Genomic DNA, 16,073 nt, shown 5'->3' with positions numbered 1-16,073 from the left:
ATGTCTAAGAACAACTTGGTTGGGGAAACATACCTCTCAGAAGTAGAAGTGCCCGTGCTATATAGTTCTTCATTAATACAGTTGCCACTAGCCACATGCAATGACATGTTAAAATTAAGGAGGTGCAAGTGTTAGTCTCTCAGTCATGTCCGACTCTTTGCCGCTCCATGGACTGTAGCCCGCCAGGCTTCTCTGTCCATGGGATTCTCCAGGCAAGAATACTGGAGTGGGTTGCCAGTCCCTTCTCCAGGGGATCAAACCTGGGTCTCCCACATTGCAAGAGGATTCTTTACCATATGAACCACCAGGGGCCGCAAGTAAATGTAAAATTGGATTTTTCCATCACACTAATCACACCAACTCAATAACCACATTTGGTTAGTGGCTGCTGCATTGAACAGCACAGATACACAGCACCAGAGGAAGTTCCCTGGGACAGGACAGCTCTAATTACCAAGGGCCAGTGGCCTAACATCATCACAATTGCTACAGGGACCAACCAAGTATATATTCCAAAAAATGAAAGTGGGTTCATTTTTCAACTCGTGTGCTTGTGGTAGGCTAGGGACGGAAGCTGGGGGTTAGCTATTTGATATGTTGTGTTTTGCTCTGAGATAATTCCTGTTGAGGTTTTTCAGGGGCCTGTTAATTATAGGAAGACTATATCTGCTACATATAATTTATTTTCTAGGACCACTTAACACTGACAAATAGATAAGGAAAACAAGAGCTCTCAAAAGAATGGCTAAGCAATTCTGAGAAATAAAGATTAGGAAAAAATGATAAAAAATAAATAAAAATAGAAAAATTAGGAAAGAATAGAAGTCAGCCATGTCTGAGCATCAATTAAAAATGTGGGTAGATTGTGTGATAAAAAGTCAGTTTCTAACTAACACAACATTGTTAATCAACTATACTCCAATATAAAATAAAAAATTTTAAATGTTTCTAGACAATTAAAAAAAAGAGAGAGAGAGAGACCACATTGGCTGAATCCCCATAACTGGTTTGGGTACTCACTGAGCTGAGAATCTGTTGAAAGCCATGGGACATCCCACAGAAGTGTATCAATGCACTCGCCTCCTCCTCTGACTGCCTAAGGAAATGCCCGAGGAACACAGATGCCAGTAAACTTGTGAGCCTCACCAGCTGAGGCACCAGGAATTCCCCTAGGGATGGATACACTGGAAAGATAATAGACTCTGTTTCTTTAATGAGCCATGCTGGGTATGAAGTTTTGGGTGGTATTCTCCAGCTGCCCTTGTTTAAACATGCCCATAGTTAATGTTACCCCTTGTAGGCTGGCCCTGTCTTCAAGTACAACTAACGATTGGTCTTATAATTTGATCACAACTTTCAAACGTGAAGGTACTTTTATTTATTCCTACAAATAATGGAGATCTTATGAAGCCTCCCTCCTGATGTTCTTTAAAAAGACAAACTAGAATTTTACAAAGTAAAAATTATTTGGGGGCAACTTACAGTTGATAGCATCAACCTTGTTACTGTGAAAAATTATAAAACATCCAAAATGAATTTTAGGTTTATTCCCGAATCTCCCCGATGGCTGATATCCCAGAGAAGATTTAAAGAAGCTGAAGATATTATCCAAAAAGCTGCAAAAATAAACAACGTAACTGCCCCAGTGGTGGTTTTTGATCCCGTGGAGGTAAGGATTTGCAAATGTCTTCTCTTGAGATCAGCTGTGCATTCTTGATTATGGAATTTAATTTGATTCAATAGATTTTGAGTGCCTACTGTGCACCATGCACTGTTCAAGACCTTAGAGACAAAATGATGATGAAGTTCTGAGATAAAACCCATCTCAAAGGGCTGTGGACCAATTAAATATAATAATATATATAAATTGCTTAACAAATAGCAGTGAAAGTGTTAGTTGCTCAGTCATGTCCAACTCTTTGCAACCCCGTGGACTACAGCCCACCAGGCTCCTCTGTCCATGGAATTCTCTAGGTAAGAATACTGGAGTGGATAGCTATTCCTTTCTCCAGGGAGCATACAGCAAGTGTTGATTAAATATTAGTTCTTGCTCTGTACCACTGATGCAGCTACATACTGGTGATTTTTGAATATCTATATTAAGTGGGAAAAAAATGTGTTTGAGAGATATTCCACCCATGGGTTCCCCACTGTATTCTGAACCTTACCAAAGTCTGCTGGGCAAGCTGTACCTGTCTTTAGTTTTGCTATATCATGTCTAGAACCCTAGGGCCTGAGAGCATAGGCTGGTGGATTCACACCTGCAGGAAGAAGGCCATGAAAAAAGCAGATATTCAGAGGAAGCATACTCACTTCCTGACAGTCGTAAGGACTCACCGTGTCCTTGGCCATACCTCATGCCAACTCCCAGAGAAAACAAGAAAAATCAGACACATAAGGAGCATAGAGTATAACCCAGAGTGTTAAGAGAATTAGATGGAAGATAAGTGATGAGGTGAGGAAGGAGGTCCCCAAGGAGCAAACAGGGCGAGCCAGCAAAGAGAGCAAAGTGATTCAGGGCTGAAGAGGCTGGTCCAAGCCAGGGAGGACACTTAAATGATAGAGCAAGGGCACTCATGGCTAGAAGGGTCAGAGACTGCTCAGGACACCCCAAGAAGACTATATACCTCTTAGTCTGTGTGCTTGCCTCCATGCTCACATCTGTGTCCCTGGCCACCCCAGGACTTCGGATGGTGACGAGCTTGCCAGTACCCTATCTTCCTTCTTGGCCTTTGGAACCTTTTACGGAAGCAGACACCTTGGTGATGTCTGGAGGATTAATTACAGTGGCCATGAGCCCAAGCTTTCAGAGGACTGTCAGGAAAAATATATCTTAATCCTTTGCTCTTCGGATCAAGAATTCCATTCCCAGCCTTGGTCAATTTAACTGGATGCAAAAATAACACTGGGAGTGTCTAACGCTTCTGGATCTCAGGGCTGTGCTGAATGTTTTTTTGATGTTTAATGGATACGTGGTCTGACTTCTGCTTTGAGGACCTTAGAGTCTAGTGGTAGAGATAAAGCAATCATAAAACATTTCAGAGATACATAGTTATAGAGACAAATGAGAACAAAGTCCAGTGTCAAAACACATGCTTTCTTCCTGCCATGAGGCATATTGAACCTCAACTGAACAAACCTGAGGAGGAAAAGGGAGCTTGTGCTTTCCTGAGGCCCAGTCATCTCTCCCTATTCACCTCCCAGGTAGGGTCCTCTGAAGGAGGATATATAGGGCCCTGTGCCAACAAATGCAAACTGCTCGGAATGGTAATAAAGAGCCTACCAGATGCCAGGCATGTTGTTCAGCTCATTTGATGCTCATGCTAATCATTGCTAGTACATATTATTATAGGACCATTTCAGAGGAGAGGTAACTGAGGCATAGTTCTTCTTAGTTGAAAAGTTAAATTATTTGCCCAGGATTACACAGCTAGAAGTTTCACTCTGGTACCAAAATACATGCTTTTAATGGTTCTTTCTCATCTCATGTTAAGGGTAGTGGCATTGACTTGAACAGGAAAAAAACCATGTCATGCCATCTTCAAACAAGATCTTGGGTTTCTTTGGCTTCCTTTCTGAAGCACCTTCAGCCTCTCATGGTGCCTGGTCCAAAGGCATTTTGGCAGCTCCATACAAGCCAGGGACAAGCACGGGATACAGAAATGTTCTTGTCCTGAGGTTTCCAAATCTGGTTGCTTATCACCATCACCCAAAGAGCTTTTAAAAATTACAGATTCCCAGGCCCTTGAGCCCCAGGAAAGACTCAAACTAAGCAAACCCAAGGTGGGACCTGGAAATCTGCATTTTCACAAGGACCCTATGGAAGTGCCAATTGTCAGCATAGGCCTGATCCCCAGGTCCTGTCTGTACTTGGTACCACTCCCAGAAAACTTTCAGAAGGACTGCTAGTCCCCAGCAGTTTACACAGGGACTTTCTTCTTTGTGATAACTGGGTAATACTGCCAGAGGCATGTTCTTGAGGTTTTCACTCCAGATAGTGCAGAAGCAGAGAGGTAACATGACTGTCTGCTGCATGAGGAGGTGCCTGATTGTTCTCGAAAAGAAGGATGCTAATATTTGGGAAGCAGCTACTACAAGGGCGGGTCTGGCACTCTTACTTCCTTCATTGTGGAAATTCTTTCCTCAGCCTCTTACTGAATACACGCCCAGAGTCACAGAGTTTAACTTTATCACCTCAGAGCCTTGTAACTCTTTTAGTTTCAATTCCTTTTTTTAAAAATGAAAGTATATTTGATTTATAATATTGTATTAGTTTCAGGTGTACAAGAAAGTGTTCCAGTTATTCTTTCAGATTATTTTCTATTATAGGTTATGAAAAGATATGGAATATATTTCCCTATGCTGTATAGTAAATACTCATTGTTCCTTATCTATTTTATGTATAGTGGTTTGTATCTGTTAATCCCATACACCTAGTTTATCCCTCCAACCCTCATTCCTCTTCCCTTTGATAACCATAAGTTTGTTTTCTATGTCTGTGAATCTATTTCTATTTTTTATATAGATTCATTTACATTTTTATTACATATATAAATGATATCTTATAATATTTGTCTTTCTCCCTCTGACTTACTTCACTGAGTGAAATATTCTCCTGTTGCAAATGGCAATGTTTCACTCTTTCTTACGACCAATATCCCATTGTATATATGCCGTATTATTTAAGCCAATCATTTGTTGATGGGCACTTGTCTTATCCTTGTCTTGGCTAATGCAAATAGTATAGTTCCGATTCTAATAAGCTTGATTATCTGGATTCCTAACACATGAAAAGTTAACTTCAGTAGATTAAAAGGAAAGGAAGGAAGTCCATTAACAGCAGTAAGAATACCACCAACCATCGACAGCTTACATGTTTTCCTCAATGGTGCAGTAATTAATAGTTAAAGTGTACGGGGTGTTTACCATGGTTCAAGTACTGTGTTAAGATTTATATATATGACCTCACTTAAACTTCTCAACTCTTAATTATGTATGATACCCATTTTACAGAGACGTAAACTGAGGCTCACAGAGGATAAATAGTAACTTTTTCAAGGTCCCCTAGTTAACTCAAGTGTGTTCTGACACTGAGACAAAAACATGAAAAGTATAAAAAGCAGATATGAACCTCAAGGTAGTTTGGGGCTACATGGCCCTACTGACTCAATAGGCCCTAAGGTTCAGTGTGATTAAGGTCACCCATAGTGATGCCCAGGAGTCAAGGCAAGTCTATGCTAGCAGTCAGGCTTTACATAAAGAAATAGTGAAGTCAATTTTTATGTTTTAAAGGTTTCTGTCTAAAATGGGCCACAAACATGTTAGAATAAGCATCCTATATTTAGATGCTCTTATTTCATGCAAATTCCAGACTTCTAAGCATGTTCAAAGTGAAGTGAATTACGTGCATTAAGAACATACTGTCATAGCCAAAGATACTTCCTCATCATCTCTTAATCTCATGGTTGTGTACATTACTTTAGCAACAGGAGCAACTCCCCCTGAAGCAGCAGAAAGTTTTCATTTTGGACCTGTTTAGGACTCGGAACATTGCTACAATAACCATTATGTCTTTGCTGCTATGGTAAGTAATAAGAGATCTGGAAATGTGCCATACAGCGTGTAAATATAGAGCTGATTTTCTTTCATTCAAGGGACAGGGTCAAGGCCTGGGTCCTCCTGAGACAAAATTAGAATTTTAGAATCTAAGTTATTTGGAAAGCCCTTAACTTAATTTAAGGGCTTCCCTGATAGCTCAGTTGGTAAAACTGCATTGCTCTTAGCCTGCAATGCAGGAGACCCTGGTTCAGTTCCTGGGTTGGGAAGATCCCCTGGAGAAGGGATAGGCTACCCACTCCAATATTCTTGGGCTTCACTTGTGGCTCAGCTGGTAAAGAATCCACCTGCAATGCGGGAGACCTGGGTTTGATCCCTGGGTTGGGAAGATCCCCTGGAGAAGGGAAAGGCTATCCACTCCAGTATTCTGGCCTGGAGAATTCCATGGACTGTATAGTCCATGGGGTGGCAAAGAGTTGGACACAACTGAGTGACTTGCACTTTCAACTCAATTTATGGAACTGGATACTGAAAAAATTGTCAAAGGGAACAATATTTAAAGGGAAATTTGACCCACATGGAGAGGGTCCCCTGCCCCTCCTTAAGTTACTGGGATTAAAACTAACGCTGTCCCTGATGCCTGAAGCTGAGATGCTAACTCAGCTTCTGCTTCCAGAAGTTGTACAGGCAATTAATCAGTGAGGTTAGAATACCCTGAGTCCCCACTGCCTGACTTGGAGTTTTGACAAGCTTTTTACACTTGCTAATAGCAGTTTACTGAGTGATTTTTAAGGCACATAAATAATGAACTGACTTTGTAGGTAAGATTTAATAATATATCTGCCAAATAACAGACTTTATGACCCTGAATTAAGCGAGTGTGTCCTGGACACGTGACTTTCCCCACAATGGACCTACTTAGTTCTTACATGTCAGCAGGTATCACGGATGCAAATGTATCTTGAGGAGGGGTACTACTGGGCCAACAATAAAGTAGTCATTAGTTTTATTCATGTTGCTCTTATTATCAAATGTGAGAATCCCTAAGATCCTAGAGGAATAAAGTTTCGTGTTTTGTTTTGGGTTAGCCCTTGTGTTATCCAACCTAGTAGAGTATGTATAAGAAGATCCAACAGTGTTCCTGAAAATATTTTTCAGATGCTCTCTGCTTTTCAGTCACATTGATAATAAGCAAATTTCTCCACAGAGGAGTCTGCGTAATGTTATATATAACTTAGTGTTTTTTCCACAGAAAAGCTTTTATGTGGAAGTTAACTATAATGGCGGGATATGCAATGTGCATTCTGTGATACCTTGAAGCATTATGAGTGAGACTCATTTTTTTCCCTAAAGTGAGTTTTACTAAGTCAATTGGAATTTACTGTAAGTGGATCCCACAGTATTACCTATGTATCTTTTTCTTTTTTGGGGGTGGAGAATGAAATATGGATTTTATGTTCACTGATGTGACAGTCTTTCTTCAAATAATATCTCTAAGGGGATGAGAATGTATTGTACAAGCTATTCTACTGAAACCTGAATTTAGCTAGATTAGGATAGGTAATTGTTGAATATTTGTATATTTAGACTTAGTGCTGTCCAACATAACTTTCCGCAATGATAAAAACATTTTATATCTCTGTTGTCCATTATAGTAGCCACTAGCTCTATGTGGCTACTAAGGAATTGAAGTGTGGCTAGTGCCAAAGTGAGGGATGAAATTCTAAATTTTATTTGATTTTAATTTTTACTTTTAAATAGCCCTATGTGGCTAGTCACTACTTGTAAGATACCAAGATATGGACAACTTCCTAACCATCATGAAATTGTAAAGTGACTCAAGCCATCCTTTTGTCATTTTTGTCTTTTGATTTCTAGGATGTTAACCTCAGTGGGTTACTTTGCTCTCTCTCTCAATACTCCTAATTTACATGGAGATCCCTACCTGAACTGTTTCTTCTCTGCCTTGATTGAAGTTCCAGCTTACATTGCAGCCTGGCTGCTACTTCGAACCCTACCCAGACGTTATGTCATAGCTGGAGTACTGTTCTTTGGAGGAACTGTGCTTCTCTTAATTCAGTTGGTCCCTGCAGGTAAGAAGCTATCCAAAATTAACAACTTACCAGAAAAGATCCACACCTCGACCAGCCTAGTTATTAGTCATGTGTGCGTGTGTGCTTAGTCATTCAGTCGTGTCCGATTCTTTGCAAGCGACCCCATAGACTGTAGCCCACCAGGCTCCTCTGTCCATGGCAAGAATGGATAAGAATACTGGAGTGGGTAGCCATACCCTTCTCCAGGGGGTCTTCCTGACCCAGGGATCAAACCTGGGTCTCCTGCATTGCAGTCATATGCTTTACCATCAGAGTTACTAGGGAAGCCCTAATTATCAGCCACTGTTCCCTATTTATGTAGCTTTTACATAATAAATGGTCTTCCCTTGTGGCTCAGCTAGTAAAGAATGTGCCTGCAATGTGGGAGACCTGGGTTCGATCCCTGGGTTGGGAAGATCCCCTGAGAAGGGAAAGGCTACCTACTCCAGTATTCTGGCCTGGAGAATTCCAGGGATTGTATAGTCCATGGAGTTGCAAAGAGTTGGACACGACTGAGAGACTTTCACTTTCCCCTTTGGAGAAGGAAATGGCAATCCACTCCAGTACTCTCACCTGGAAAATTCCATGGACTGAGGAGCCTGGTAGGCTACAGTCTATGGGGTCGCAAAGAGTCGGACACGACTGAGCGACTTCACTTTCACTTACTGTCACTTACATAATAAACCATTCATAAGTTGGTTACATGAGAGATAGCTAACTCTGTGATTTCCTTTGTTCAAAATTAGTCCCTTCAAACGGAAGGGTTAGCCTCAGAGAACCAGAAATCACCACCAGAAGAAGAGTGATGCTCACAGTGCATCCCCTTCATAGAAACTTTCACCTAATCCCTCAAACTTTTCTTTGAGTCATAAACCTGAGTGCTAATTTCTTGGTACTTTCAAACCTTCTCTCTGATTGATGTATATATACAAGTGTTAAGAGTTGGTAGTACATGCCAGTTCCAGTATGAATTCAGTGATTTTTATGGTCTGTAACCTTTAAGTAGTTAGAAAGCACATGAAAAGATACACGCTTCTCTTTTCCTCTTATGTCCAAGTTTCTCATATTGTTACAGCATTAAGTCAACAGATTATTGATATATAGTATTATACATAGAAGTATATATCTCAATAATAATAAGTAGGATAAAAGGATTAGTTCTTCTCTTCAAAGATTAAACTTAACTTCATTAACAAGCTAACAATTGACTATGAAACTGTTGTAATTAAACTGTAGATAAGGTCACGGAATGCATAAATAATCTAGAATGACAGAAGAGTGAAGCTCAAAGCACCCTTCACTCCCCATCTTTTTCTATGTCCAGTTAGTAAGACTTTGAAGAAGTGTAATTTGGGGAATATCTTTATATTATAAAATATTTGTATATGAAACATATTATGAAACATTCTTATAAAAGCAATAAGGACAAAACAAGCAACTGTTAAGTAAGTATTGTTTCTAAAAGTACCTCTGTTTACACTGGGTCTCTTTTCCAGATTACAACTTCTTGTCCATTGGTCTGGCCATGTTGGGAAAATTTGGGATCACTTCAGCCTTTGCCATGCTGTATGTCTTCACTGCAGAGCTCTACCCAACCCTGGTCAGGAACATGGCAGTGGGGGTCGCCTCCATGGCCTCCAGAGTGGGCAGCATCATTGCTCCCTACTTTGTTTACCTAGGTGAGATGCATCTTATCAGTCTATCCTTTTTTAAAAATATATCTATAAGTAATAGACTTTTTGTTGTGAAAAATGCAAACAGCACAGAAAATACTGGAAAGTGTACAAGATCAGCTGTACTCTCTCAATTCCTCAAATCACAGCCCTCAGAGGAACTAATACTAACATTTGGTGAGTAATCCTCCAGACGTTTCGTTTTGTACAACACACACACACATTTTTAAATACACAAAATTGTATCATAAATATTGTTTCATGACTTTTTTAAACTTAACATTGTATCAGAATATCTTTCCTGATTGGTGTATATATAGTTTTCATCTTCGCCTTTCATCTTTCCTATAATTTCATACCATGCTCATGTAGTCTAGTTGGTATGTATGTAGTTCTTTTCTCTTCTTTTTAGTTACTACATAGACTTCTAATGTATGTGGACACATAATTTATTTAACTAGGTTCATGGATGAATATTTAGACCATTTCCAAGTTTTGTTATTGCAAATAACACTACAGTGAACATTCCCCTACACCCCCACAGCCTTTGTATATATGGATCAATGGATTGCTGGAGCAATTTAAAAATTTCATAGATATTGCCAAATTGACTTCTGAATACTATACCAGTTTACAATCCAACTATCAATATATGAGAGTGTCTGTTTCTCCACATCTTCACCAACAGTGGGAATCATCCAATTTTTTAATCATTGATAATTTGTTGTGTGAAAATAGATATCATTGTTGCTTTCATTTCTTTTTCAACTATGAATGAGATTGAATATTTTTTCATGTATTTATTGACATTCTATTTATTTTTAAGATATCTGACTGTCCATGTCTTTTCCCATCTTTCTAATGGCTTATTCAACATTTATATTTTGAGGGGGGGAGCTTTTTGTAATTGAAAAAATTAGCCCTCTGTATATATATTGTAAATATTTTTTCCTAGTTTATCATTTCCATTTTGACTTCATGACTTTTTTTGCAGTGCAGGAACTTTAGATTTTATGTGATCATATTTATCCATCAGAAGGGCTTTCATGAGATGTTCAATGTATGTAAGTTCTAGCACTCGAAGCCTTAACCTCGTAAGAACTCTACTGGTGAGAAATGGAGATGCATTTCCTTATTCTTCCTAGTTACTACTGGTTCAAACACACACACATACATCCCCAAAGACAAATGTGAATTCTCAGAAAAGGTACACTCTAAAACCTTACAGAGAAAGAGAAACATTTTCCACACAGCTGCCCTGAATACCTGAGAAAGTACATTATTATGTAGAATGTCCTTTCATCTTCCCTATGCTTTCAGACCATGCTCATGTGGTCTAATGGTGGACCACTTACATAAGAAATGCAGGAATCTGAGAAAGAGCTTTCTATTCCACAGTCACAGCTCCTGTTGGTGACAACAGAGGCCTTGGAGAAGCTTCAAGATTTATATATTTTTTGTCAAATAAAATTCTTGGTTGTGTTATTCCTCTGTAATCTCTGTATGTAGAAGGGAAGCAAGATGAAGATCTATTATTCTCCTGTCCAAGTAACACCAGATAAAGAAGAGGTGGAGTGGTTCTTCCAATTACATATAAAACCAAGACATATAAATGCTGCAGAAAGAAACCACAGTGCCTGACATTTATTGATTTAAATTGGATTGAATATATTACTTAGATTTTCTTTGAGAGTCTCACAGCTCTTGTGGACCTAGTTTTCTACAGCAGCCTACTGGTCTTAGCAAATGCAAAGGTCGTATCAGTCATCATAGCCAGTACCCGTCCCTGCAACATCCCGATCTACCTCTTTCCCTGTGGTGTCCTCCCATTCCGCATCTCCAGTCACTTTCACCTTAAGAGAACTTTGGTAGGCAAAGTTTTCTATCAAAAGAACATCTATCATACCTGATTAAGTAGCAGCTTAGAGAATACCAGTTGACATGAAAGACCTTTTGATAATGCAAGATCAAGAGTGAATGATTATGGAAATTCAGAGGCAATGACATCTGCCAAACAGAAACTGTATTTTGCACACTTTTTTCTTCTGTAAGTATTCAGATTTAAAACTGTGTGCCACCATTACAAAGTGGTTCTCAAGAGCATCTGGAGAGTCCCTCTATCTAACTGATGTCCTTACGTTGTGTGTCTTACAGGCGCTTACAACAGAGTTCTGCCCTACATCCTCATGGGGAGCCTGACTGTCCTGATCGGAATTATCACTCTTTTTTTCCCCGAAAGTTTTGGAAGGACTCTACCAGAGACCCTAGAGCAGATGCAGAAAGTGAAAGGGTAAGTGGAACTTAAAAAAGAATAAACATGATAGATAAACAGGAAGGTTCTGAAAAGGAAGAGTAACAAGAGTGGAGAGTATCACTATCAGATAATAAAGCATATTATTAAGCAATGGTAATTAAAACAGTATGATAACGGTACAGAAGAATAAATCACTGGAATGGGATAGGGTTCAAAATTAAACTGAATACAATAAGAGAATTCAGGGTGAGATAACAAGGAGCACTTCAAAATCAGTGGGGAAAAGTTAGATTATTCAGTAAAAAGTGTTAGAATAGTCAACTAGCCATTTTGGCTACATAAAAAGCTTAAATCCTACTTCAAAATATATCATGATAAATTCCAGAAAGATTAAAAATTGAGACCTAAAAATATAAAGTCATAAATGTACCAGAATAAAACATAAATATTTTATAACCTTAAAGAAGGCCTTTCTGAGTGTGATATGAAAAACAAAAAGCCATTAAGGAAAAGATCAACATATTTGATTAAGCAATTTTAGATATTGTCAGTAGGGCAAAAGTGAAACCATAAATTAGAACAAAGGTCGACAAACCAGGGGGAAAACATTTGCAACACACTAGACAGAGTTAACAAACTTAAGATATGAGATAGACAGAGTTGATAAGATATAAGAAGCTCTTAGCGATCAGTGGGAAAAAAACCAACAACTCAGTAAGAAAACCAGCAAAAGTCATGAACAAGCAGTTTATAGAAAAGAACATTTCAGGGCCAAATATATATATGAAAAGGAAATACCTGTCCACATTAATTTAAAAAAAATTTTAATGCAGTATCATTTTTTGGCCTATGAGATTGTGTGAGAGTTTTCTTCCTGATATCAACCAATTCTGACACCAAATAAATGTCCTATAATATCACCCAGTTATGACACTAATTACCCAGGACTAGCGTCTGGCAGCAGCAGTGTCTGACTCTACAGGTTAAAGGCTCGGTCCCATAAGACAGCTTACTCTTCAGCTGCCAGTCACAAGTAATGGGTCCCCAAGCTTATCCACATTTCTGGCTGTCGGGGAGGGGGAAATTTACTCCCTTACCCCTTTAAGTTCTTGTGGCTGAACTAATAATAAAATTGACACAAGTCAAGTTAAGAGGAAAAAAACACATTTTAATTCATGCATACAGAGATCTCTCAGAAAGAGGACAGCAGACATGGCCAAAGCAGGCAGCTTTTAAACTTTTTAGACAAAGAAACAATAAAAACTGAGAGGAATTGATACGACAAAGAAATTTAGGTTTGAGTGCTTAGTTGTTATTGTTTGTTGTTCAGTCGCCAAGTAGTATCAGACTCTTTGCAACCCCATGGACTGCAACACGCCAGGCTTCCCTGTCCCTCACCAACTTCTGGAGTTTCCCAAAGACATGAACTTGGGTACTTAATTAGTAAGGAATTTAAATGAAGTGTGGGCCTGAGTGGTAAATTAGTAAAGAAACAGCAAGGTTTATTTATACAGATTTTTTGGCCCTGCCCTGGATTCTCCATCTCTGGTAATAAGGGTGTCCTTCTACCTCCCTATGTGGGGAGTGGGCCTTTTCCAAGAGGGATTTATTTCCTGCTTTCGGGGGCACAGAGGAGGCCAGAGCTTCCTTCTTCATTGGCTCCTTCACAAGCAACTTGAATTCAAAATAATCATAATGGGGACTTCCCTGGCAGTCCAGTGGTTAGGACTTAATGCCTTCACTGTTGAGGGTGCAGGTTCAGTCCCTGGTTGGGAAACTAATATCCCACATGCTGCGTGACCAAAAGCAAAAACAAAATCAAAATGCAAAATAATCAATATGCCATTGTAGCATGTTTGGGGGCAGCCTGCCCTGAGCTCCAACACCTCCAACTTGACTACAAAGTCTGGTGTTTCCACAACCCCCCTCCTCACATTCAGGAATTTGCTAGAATGATACACAGAACTTGGGAAAACATTCTACTTACTATTACCCGTTTGTTATAAACAACACAAATGAACAGCCAGGGGAAAACGTGAGGTCCAGAAGGGTCCAGAGCACAGGAATCTCTGTCCTGTGGAGTTGGGGAGCATCACCATCGCGGCACATGGGTGTGTTTGCCAACTCAGAAGCTCTCCAGACCCCAGTAAACGTTTAGGAGATTTTATGGAGGTTTTTCACTACACAGGCATGATCAATATTGAATTAACCTCAGCCCTTCTCCCTTCTCTGGGGGCTGGAGGGTGGGCTGAAAGTTCCAGGCTTCTAGTCAAGGCTCAGTCTTTCTGGAAACCAGCCTCCATCGTGAAGCTATCTAGGGACTCACCAAGAGACCCCTCACCCCTCATTAGATTAAGAGGTAAGACACTCCTGTTACCCTTGTCACTCAGAAAATTACAAGGGCTTTAGGAGCTCTATTCAGAAACCAGGGACAAAAATCAAATATCTTTCTATGACAACACAGACTGGCAAACATTTAAAAGATCAGTGGTACGACAGTAGAAGTTTAAGGTTCATTTTTTTTTTGGTCTGCATTGAGTCTTCATAGCTGCAGGGTTTCTCTAGATGTGGCAAGCAACGGCTGCTCTTCGCTGTGGTGTGCAGGTTTCTCACTGTAGTGGTTTTTCTCTTGCTGCAGAGCACAGCTCTAGGCGCGCAGGCTTCAGTAGTTGGGGCTTGCAGGCTCTAGAGGGCTGGCTCAGCAGTTGTGGCTCTAGAACTTATTTGCCCCGCAGCACGTGGGAGCTTCCCCAGCCAGGGACTGAATCCATGCCCCCTGAACTGGCAGGTGGGTTCTCAACCACTGGGCCACCGGGGAAGTCCAAGAGAAGTTTAGATTCTAGAGTGAAACTGCCTGGCTTCAAACCCCAAATCTACTGCAAACTTGGGCAATTTGCTTAGTTTTCACTAGACCTCAGTATTCCCATCTGTTATATGGGAATAGTTCATATGACTTTTGTGATGTTATATAAGATAATGTATTTTTAGTGCATAGCCATGATAAAAATAAGTCCATTTGTGAATGGATTGTGATCTAGACTGGATGTATATAGCAAAAGATGCCCAGTTTTGATAGGCTGTTTCTCCTAATGATAAAACTACTTCAATATCAACTTTAACTTACCAAGAACTTCATGCTTACCACTCTATCCTTTCCTCAGTGAAACTATAAAATTGTGAATACTAGTGCTAGCTATACTCATGAGGTTCTTTTTATTTTTATTTTTTGTTTTTTTTTTGAGGTTCTTTTTAAAGTAATTACTTGTTAATTGACTAGAAAAATGTTTTTTGTGTGTCAATTTGGCATTTTTTTTCATTTAATTTTCTTTGGCATTTATCTTATTTTCAGGTTCAGATATCGGAAAAAAACAAAAGGTTCAATGGAGAAAGAAGAAAATCCCAAAGTTATAATAACTTCATTCTAATAAAATCCCATCCTATTCGGTGAATTGAAAAACATCCATAAGCCTGTGAAGAAACTAAAGCTGTTCCTGATGAAAAGGACTGACTAGGAGGAAAAACACTAAAGTGGACCTTGCTATTAAGAAATGCTTGCCATATGGCAAACTCTGGACCAGACTTGCAGATAAGCTCCTTATTTTTAAAAACAAACCATTTCTAGAGACTTTTCCTAATTAATTCAACGAATTGGGTTCGTTGGATTTTTAGAAAACGTGTTGGTCAAGGACTGGAAAATCCATATATAAAGATTAAACTCATTTCCAAATACAAAGACTATCCAAATTTTTTAAAAGTTCATTGAATTAATACAACTACCAGGCTTATGTGTGTGTATAAGTAAACCAGCTCATTCAAAATGACCAAATATATGCAGTATTCCTACCCAGAAAATTTTATACACTGCTTTGAGAAGAATTGATGGCAGATACTAATAGCATTTACAAGTGAAATGCATCAAGAGATCAGACAGCCTGGCTCTATGGCCTGTCAGCATTTAAGAAGGAAACAAGGCCGCTCCTGGCTATAATTTCAGCGGCTATCAAATGAATCACATTTGTTGTGCTCTTTGTAAACACGACTAAGCTTTCTGTTCCCTAAGACTGGCTTAAGGGGCCTTTTTTTTTTTTTTTTTTGTAAAAAGAAAATCAGGAAAACCACAAACTAGTTAGGCTGGTAGAGGTGATTTGTGTGCCCCATAGCCAAGAGAAGTAGTACCGCAGAAGAAGACTATCCAAGCTAACAATCTGGAGATCCTTTTAAACCAGTTCTTTCCCTTAATATATACCTCCGTAAATACAATATGCAGTTGTAACCTCTTTAACCATGGGTGCATCTGGTCAGCAATAGCGGAATCTCAGTTCCAGGAATGAGCAAGGTAAAAGCCACAAATGGGATAATGTATTAACATAAGCTCAGAAGATAAATGTCAGCTCTGCATCTCACCACATTTGAGGCATGCTGAGATGATAACATAGCAAACAGTTCCTCCCGAAGACCTGGGGCCCATACTCTCACCAGGAGCAGCTCCTCTCGGAG

The 16,073-nt window shown here is 39.5% G+C and overlaps 1 protein-coding gene across 3 annotated transcripts in view; it reads left to right on the top strand.

Annotated features, from left to right (window-relative positions):
• The window catches only part of SLC22A4 (solute carrier family 22 member 4), a 40,313-nt gene extending 25,004 nt beyond the window's left edge, over positions 1–15,309 (top strand). The window contains exons 5-10 of one of the 3 annotated variants that reach the window (XM_070465051.1): positions 1,543–1,669; positions 5,484–5,584; positions 7,435–7,649; positions 9,146–9,328; positions 11,477–11,612; positions 14,926–15,309. In XM_070465051.1, coding sequence (XP_070321152.1) covers positions 1,543–1,669; positions 5,484–5,584; positions 7,435–7,649; positions 9,146–9,328; positions 11,477–11,612; positions 14,926–15,001 — 838 coding nt within the window. In that variant the 3' untranslated portion in view covers positions 15,002–15,309. Of the gene's footprint in view, positions 1–1,542; positions 1,670–5,483; positions 5,585–6,808; positions 6,940–7,434; positions 7,650–9,145; positions 9,329–11,476; positions 11,613–14,925 lie in introns of those variants that run through there. The other 2 variants (XR_011486765.1, XR_011486766.1) reach the window with 2 other exon arrangements.
• Positions 15,310–16,073: the final 764 nt, after the last annotated feature.

This window comes from Odocoileus virginianus, chromosome 3 (genome assembly GCF_023699985.2).
Source record: "Odocoileus virginianus isolate 20LAN1187 ecotype Illinois chromosome 3, Ovbor_1.2, whole genome shotgun sequence".
Taxonomy (NCBI): Eukaryota; Metazoa; Chordata; class Mammalia; order Artiodactyla; family Cervidae; genus Odocoileus; species Odocoileus virginianus.
This window is presented reverse-complemented; position numbering and strand designations above follow the sequence as displayed.